Source organism: Lathyrus oleraceus, chromosome 1 (assembly GCF_024323335.1).
Source record: "Lathyrus oleraceus cultivar Zhongwan6 chromosome 1, CAAS_Psat_ZW6_1.0, whole genome shotgun sequence".
NCBI classification, from domain to species: domain Eukaryota; kingdom Viridiplantae; phylum Streptophyta; class Magnoliopsida; order Fabales; family Fabaceae; genus Lathyrus; species Lathyrus oleraceus.
The window spans coordinates 437,918,143-437,926,879 of NC_066579.1; the positions used below are offsets into that span (position 1 = coordinate 437,918,143).

Here is an 8,737-nt window from a genome sequence, read left to right on the forward strand (position 1 = left end):
TCCTGTGCCTCTAGACTTCTTTGCAACTCTTCTATCCTCGTGGTGCTAAGATCCTTAGAATGTTCAATTGCTACAACTATGTAATCAAATTGAGGAGTAAGGGATCTACGTACCTTCTCAATGATACTTTCTTCAGAGAGAGTTGCTCCACACGACTTCATCTCATTTTTTATCAGAATTACTCTGGAGATATAGTCAGATACCTTCTCATTGTTCTTCATGTTAGGATTCTCATATTGCTTACGTAGATACTGAAGCTTTACCTTCTTCACTAATACATCACTATCGTAGCACTATACCTGTATGTCCCACGCATCCTTCACCTTCGTCGAATCAACAATTTTCTCAACCACGTTCACATTCACACACTGATGGATGTAAAATAACGTCTTTTGATCCTTCTTCCTCATATCACGCTGATCATTTCTCTGTGCATCTGTATCTGTTGCATTTTCAACAACCGAAATGCAACCTTCATTGACGAGATCAAGAACATCTTGAGCGCAAAACAACACACGCATCTGAATCATCCAACGATTCCAGTTCTTGCCATCGAACACTGGAAGCTTGGTACTCAGATTACTGTTTATGTTCATCTTCAACCTTGTGCAAAACTCAATCTCACCAAACACTAGTGTTTCTTAATCCCGTAGAATCAAGAAATTCGATTTTGTTACGATTCCAATCAAAAGTTCAACATGAACTCAAGAAATGAAATCAATCACACAACGCCTTACCCTTCACTCGTGTTTCTTTGTGGATCTGAATCGGAGTTCTAGATATTAATTGTTGGTGCAAAAGGTGAAATAGATGAAGATGAAAGAAGAGAGAGAAGAGAAAATAACAAAACTTCCACTACTCTACTAAAGCGGTTACAGTAAATGGTTGCGCGCACACACACACGCTGCTACACAGACTACTCTTACAACTATTACATATTTAATGGATAAGCATACTATTACTTATATACACAAACAATAATATCACGTAGAAAAAATTCTAAAATACTGAATTACCCTTCAACAGAAACAAAGAGACAAAGAGAAAACAAAGATGAAAAAAATATTGGTTTAATGCGTGAGCGCAATGACAAGTAATGCAGTATACACTGAGTCCAAGGAGATGCAAATTTATGGTTGTAGAATGCAAGATGGGAGAAGAATGATATTTGGATGCATGAAGAATGATATTTGGATGCATGGTGGAAGATGATGCATGAGAAGAAGGAAAATAGAGAGAAACAGGTGATTTATGGTTGTAGAATGCATGATGGGAGAAGAATGATATTTGGATGCATGGTGGAAGATGATGCATGAGAAGAAGGAAAATAGAGAGAAACTGATGTTTCGGGCATGATAAATGAATAAATAGAATAGGATTAATATTAATTATATTATTTTAAATTACAAAATCATTTTTCTTATTTTATATTAAATGACGTGCCACATTTTATTTAATTGGCACCATATTGTCATTCACATTTCAGGTGTCATCAATCAAATGAAAATATCAACTATCCAAAATTAACTGGAGATAAAAAAAATTCAAAAATTGTTAAATAGATGATCCAGGCTGAATTTGGATTTAATTTATCTTGTTGAGAATGAATGATTTGAGGATGTTGCTTAAGAATAAGAAAATTATCAAATTATCTTTATGAGTAATTATCATTTCGATTGTGAAATTGCAAGGAAATGAATAATAACAATTTAATAATAATTATTTTAAAAAAAACACCAAAGTATTACTTAAAATATAAAAATGGATAAAATAAAATGTAATCAATCATACATTAAAAAATATGCGAAAGTATAAAAATATTAAAAAATAATTAAAAAACACACAAAATAAAAAAATATATATATCCTTTTAGGGTTTTCAAATCTAGAAAACTTCCAAAAGGTACATGCATATATATACTTTCATTATTAAATCCTAACTAATAAGGGCATAGAAGAAAATATTTAGTAAATTAATAAATAATTAATTTTCATAATGTTTCAGGTTGTTGAAATCAATCAAGATCTTCAGTACCATCTTCATTAATTCCAAGTTCCTTGAGGACTTGAGCACAACCAGGTAGACGCTCTTTCTTAAGGAAACCAAGAGGGCTAGTGGTACGAATAGGAGACACAATTCCATTGTTGTTTGTGATGCTAACCTTAGCAGCTTGTTCCAAGTGAGATTCTGAGTCAACCTCTGCACAATCTGGTCTAGGGCTTTTCACAAGCACAACTTGACATTCCTCGTCTTCATGGTCTCCATCTACCTGTATTTTGTATGATCCAGTTGCATCTGTTGTTGCTTCTTTAGTGAATGTCACTGTTCCGTTTTCTTCTTTGCACTCCACACGTACGGTGGCACCTATTGTCACACGTGTATTAAGTAATAACTTCATATTTTTTATGAATATTTAGTTTCAACGTATGCATGCATGTGAAATACATGAACTTGGATTCTAAACCTAATTATATATATAATCGCATCAGCATCGTATATGGTGACGCGGCTAATGATCTCTACAGTCGCATCAGTATCATGCATGGTGACATGCGTGGTGATCAGCATCATGCATGGTAATGCGGCTAATGATCTCTACGGCCGCATCAGTATGATGCATGCATGGTGATCAGCATCATGCATGGTAATGCGGCCAATAATCTCTACGGTCGTATCAGTATGATGCATGGTGACATGCATGATGATCAGCATCATGCATGGCAATACGGCTAATGATTTCCATAGCCGCATCAGTATGATGTAGAGTGACATGCATGGTGATCAGCATCGCATGGTAATGCGGCCAATAATCTCTACGACCGTATCAGTATGATGCATGGTAACATGCATGATGATCAACATCATGCATGGTAATACGGCTAATGATCTCCATAGCCGTATCAGTATGATGTAAAGTGACATGCATGGTGATCAGCATCATGCATGGTAATGCGGCCAATAATCTCTACGACCGTATCAGTATGATGCATGGTGACATGCATGATGATCAGCATCATGCATGGTAATACGACTAATGATCCCCATAGCCGCATCAGTATGATGTAGAGTGACATGCATGGTGATCAGCATCATGCATGGTAATACATAATATGGCTAATGATCTCTACGGGTGCATTAGTATGATGCATGGTGACATAAACGGTGATCAGCATCATGCACGATAATGCGGCTAATGATCTCTACGGCCGCATCAGTATGATGCATGGTGATCATCATCATGCATGGTAATGCGGCTAATAGTATCTCAGACCGCATTAGTATGATGCATGGCGACATGCATGGTGATAAGCATCGTGCATGGTGATGCGGCAAACGATCTCTACAACGGCATCATTATGATGCATGTTGATATGACGGTAGAGAAATTAGGATCGAAAAATGTATGTACCTTCCAAGAACTCGGTCAATTTGGTGATGAATTGGGTGCGACATGTGTCACAATAAACAAAACCCTCAATGGAGAAGCGATCATTGATGCTATAAGCAGAACCAAAGAAAGACACGAAGCAAAGGGCAGAGACAAGGATGATTGCAGACTTTGCCATTGTTCTTATGGGTTTTTTGAAAATTAATTTGTTTCTAAATAAGATCTACTGTTTATAATGAAGAGAAGATTGCATTTTATACTTAAAATTAATGGATTAAACTAATTTTGTTTATTTGTTCGGTTTGTAATATGAGGCTCTAATTTCTCCTATTGTTTGAGGATGGTAGAAATTTATGTTTTGACCCGTTTTATCCTCTCCTTTATCAAGCTAATAAATCTATTTATGTATGTGCAAGAAAAGTGAGATGTATAATTAGTCATAACCACCAGCTTAATAGGAAACAAATTGAAGGGTCAATGTATTATTATTGATTATGTATCTCATTTCAAAGAACAACATTGACCTTTCGTTGTGCAACAACTTTATTCAGCCATAGTATGTGACATAGAACAATTATTATAATTACATTTACAAGTTCTTGGTCCGCATTTGTATAGTCTAGTATGAATTATAAATGTAGAAATTGGCTAATGAGTGACTTAAATACGATTGAATGATCTATTAAGGTTTATTTACAAGGAACTTTATTATGCTACATTACTAACAAATATATTAATTTCAGAATAAACCCTTGATTTATTTTGGTATGTATCGCTCTCTCTTCATCTTAATCATTGGAGTACAAAAAATAACTAAAGTATAATATATATAAATATGTATGAAATATGTTATTTTTCTCTCTAAAATATATGAAAATTTATTTCGTTAGTTTATTCATATTAACCACGAAGACTAACTTGTGTGTTGAATATGACTTATGAGAACATTCTAACCGATGTTAGGCCAAGTTATTCGATGTAGATGGATGTTAGGCTAAATTGTTTGTTATAGGTAGATAATTGAGAGCTGTAGAGGTTTCAGAAGTATTGTTGTAAATTGAGTTCTAGTAATATATATATATATATATATATATATATATATATATATATATATATATATATATATATATATATAACACTCTAATCTTAATAAATTCTAATCATTAGACTGAAATCAAGTGAATTATAGTTGCTCTATAGTCGTAAATGTAAACAAAGATAGATCGTATTCGTTGTCTTTTATATTTGTTTTTCTTTAATCTTCTATATTGGTTTTTGTTCTAACAATTGGTATCGCATGATGATTAATTTTGGGGTGATATTCGAAGTAACAAGGTCCAGCGTGACATGTAACTTCGGATTATGGCAAAGGAGGATTAAGGTTACGGTGGCTTAGTAAAGTTTGCAGAAGACGTTGTGTGGGAAAAACTGAACGACATGAAGGATATCAATTAGGAAGAGATGAAGGAGACGGTCATGCAAATGATTTCGCTTATATGTTTCAGACTGGGTGATGTATCATATCATCGACCTGACGATACTCAGGGAGACTTGGGACAAATAGGAGAGCTAGTATATGTCAAAGACAGTTGTTGTGAAATTGATAGAATAATTAAAAACACCTCAACATAACTATAGTTTACTCCTTAGCAATACTACAAAAAACACATTTTACTTCGAACGCGGAGGGGATTTTACCTCAGTTACACAAGCGAGGTAACGAAGGGCGACATGAAAATTTACCACTTTACCTTCGATTTCTGAATAACCGACGGGAGAGTTCAAATGACCATTTGTTCGATCCCTAGCAACAACTTTTTTTTCAAAACTATGTAGCGTGCGTTACATACCTCTTTGTTTGTGTTAATAACCGAGAGAAAAAGATTAGTATTTACATCGGTTTGATATATAACCGAGGGGTATAACCTTTTTTCTTATCAGTTATAATTTGTTTTAAATCTCATTTTCACTTCCCTGTATTTTTTTTTACACATAAACCACAAATTTTGTGACATAATCAGATCATTTAATTTTATACAGAACATAAACAAAGAATATTAAATTTACATTATTTACAATCTAGATGTACACATATCCAAAATGGTACAACAAGAGAACCTATACATATTTGAAAACAGAATCATATAATGATTACAATACCTATAATGACATTTGGGATACACAAAACCTCTACCAAGAGAACCTATACATATTTGAACCTATAATGACAAAACCTCTATACAATGCTTACAACGATCAAGAAAAATTATTGTTTTTGAGATTCATAATAAGATAGAAAGGTATCGGTCCAATGTGATCGGATGTCATCTATATCCTCTTGTGAGAATGGTATTTCGTTGCTAAACGCCTATTATTTGAGCAATATTTAAATTATGCTAAGATAACAACAACAATATTAACTTTAAAAAATATAAATAAATTACATGTATATGGATAGAGTTAATATCTTAACCCATGAATTCATAATGCCTCCCGAGATAATATCTAACATATGTCTCATAACATAGTATCCACATGAAAAGCTATCGGATTATTTTCGCGACTACAAATGATTTTCATATAGTTACTAACTAATACACATAAAACACAAGTAATACATTAGCAAAAATAAAAGAATGTCATAAAGCACAAGTAATACTTACTTTTGAGAAATAGAACATTGGTTTTATACCTTGTAGACTACGTTTCACAAAATTTTATCTCTCCATAGCTCTACATATCGGTAAAAATCAAACATAAATAAAAACTATTCAAAACTAAAGAAAAAAAATTGTATTACAAATAATACCATTTGTCCTCTCAAAAAGTTATGCGTCTTTTCTGTAAGTTTATAGTGTAATGAGCACAACATAACTACAACATTTTGCTTCGGACATATAATAATTAGTTGTCAATGCGGACTGCATAAACATTCAGAATAATTAATAATGTGTATAAAATTGATTTATAAAAGAAAACACAAATTAATATATACTTACGCATGATAAAACGGTCCATGTAACATTCTTTATTCTCATTAACAAACTTATTTTGTATGTACATCTTGATAGTGTTTGCTACCATATCTTGAAATTAAATTTTCAATGGATCTAAAAACAATAATTTCTTAATTCTCTTTCAACACACATCTCATTTATGAACCTAATTAAAAGTTAATGCAAAAGTCAAATCATTATGTTAAAGTATAGTGAATATAAATTTAAATCACCGTAAATATTATACTTACGAGTTCCAGAATTGTAGTACGATTATGTCCAGCTAATCCTCTGCCTTAAAAAATTCCATAACACAACTCTTAGGAAGTATATAAAGTTGTTTTGGTTCATGTTTTAATGTAAACTTGCATATGTATATAATCTCCTCTATCATCCTTGATAGTCTCTGAGTGTTATCTAGTTGAGATGGTGTAATCTCAATATTATGTTGCGGGGCAGAACAACTATCTTGCGTACTTGCATCATCCATAACAACTTTCTCAAATACTTTCTCAGGTATGTCCAACTGATCTGAAATTGGGTGGTTGAGTACACCCATTGATTTTAATTGTTGCATCATAAAAACAACTGAAATGCAATACAAAAATTAAAATACACAAACAATAATAACCACACACAACATACATTTTTTAACTTATACTTATATCCTGAGTTATTGAAACAAGAATCATAAGTGATATCAATTCAAGTCACGTGGGAAGTGAAATCTCAAACTATTTTGAAAATTTTGAAAAATTGAGATTTCTTGTATGTGATTTGAATCACTCACAATCTATTATTTGAATCAAACAAGACAGAGGCAAAACAGTAAAATTTGGATGTCTGTGATTCTAATCACATATTACACTTGATTTGAATCATGCAAGTATGTGATTCAAATCACAGTTTGTGCATGACTCGAATCATAAACTTCCTAGTAGTCAATGACCTGTCTTATTCGAATCAGACTTAACACATGATTCGAATCATTAAGCTGTGTGATTCGAATCACAGTAAAATCATGGGAAAATTGGTCACTTTCTTTATGAGATCTTATTTCACATTACTTGCTCATTTGTCACAAATCATGAAATGAACTTGACTCGAATCTAACATGTTTTTTCCATTCATTTTTGTGTTTAATCTCAAGCACATATAAAATCATTTTGTCATCACATTTCATGTAAGATTTTCATAATCAACATTGTGATTTTCTATGAAACCAACACCCTCTCAATTCTGAAAGTTCGAAAACTCTTGCAACAAATTTCTTTCATCCTTAACTTCAATTTGATTTCAGATCTTGATAATGAGATATGTGTAATTGATTGAAGGAGAAAGCGTATTGAAACTAATAGTTATTGAAGATTGGGTAAATATTTTTAGGTAGCTTGCAAGATTGAAGTTGTTGTCATTGGTGCTGAAAAATTCCAGTGAAAAGAAGGGGGTTCTTCTCTCCATATTACCTTGGTATTGAGTGTGTGGAATGCTACGGACAAGCCAAAGTTCTTCTCAAATCTTCGGACAATTCATCGCTTAAGGAATCAGTATAACCAAGGGGTGATTTCTACATACGAAGGCTTGGAGCAGATTGATGATATTGGAAGATTCAAGAAGCGTTAATTGAGTAAAGATTATGCAAAATAGTTTAGCATTACGATATATACAAGTCAAGATCCAGATAGGAGATTTATTTTTCTCAGCATTATTGTGGATTAATGATTGTATGAACTCTTGCAATATTTTTCAAAATAAAAAGAAACTATACAGATACCAATGGAAAATCATTAAAGAGTGCATGTAGGCAAAGCGAGGACGAATGTCGAAGCACAATAAATCTCAGTGTCATCTCTCTTCCTTACTCTTGCATTTAATATTCATAGGATTTGCATGGTTAGGTATTTCAATTATAATGTAGTTTAGCGTTTATTCAATTGGTAGCGGTTTATTACATACAATTAGGTTTTGTTAGAATTGGTGCCTAATCGAGCTGAATTGGTGATTAAATTTTGAGAAATAATTGAGGTTAGAATTCATTGATATTAAATTATTGTATAAACACATCTCGTAGAATATACAACCGAATCAATTGAATACCTCTGTGTATCAACATAAAACCATTTTTGGTATTTGTGAATTGATTTAGTGTTAACATGATCCAGTTTCGACAAGTACAATTTCCATATTTTCACTTCAAACTTTCCGTGCACACTTTTAAAAAATCTATGATATTATGATTTTGAAAAAGAGGTTGAATCTAATAGACCACGTATTTTTAAGGGAGAAAGTTTTACTTATTGGAAAACGAACATCTATGTACACTTATTATCAGTTGACCAAAATCGGTAATGTG

At 32.6% G+C, this 8,737-nt stretch overlaps 1 protein-coding gene across 1 annotated transcript; it reads right to left on the reverse strand.

Annotated features, from left to right (window-relative positions):
- Positions 1 to 1,955: 1,955 nt before the first annotated feature.
- On the reverse strand, positions 1,956 to 3,607 carry LOC127115884 (olee1-like protein). The gene is made up of 2 exons (XM_051047307.1): positions 3,410 to 3,607; positions 1,956 to 2,364 (listed from the first exon to the last, which is right to left on the reverse strand). Exons 1-2 carry the CDS (start codon positions 3,564 to 3,566, stop codon positions 2,015 to 2,017), a joined length of 507 nt encoding a protein of 168 aa, XP_050903264.1. The 5' UTR covers positions 3,567 to 3,607; the 3' UTR covers positions 1,956 to 2,014.
- Positions 3,608 to 8,737: the final 5,130 nt, after the last annotated feature.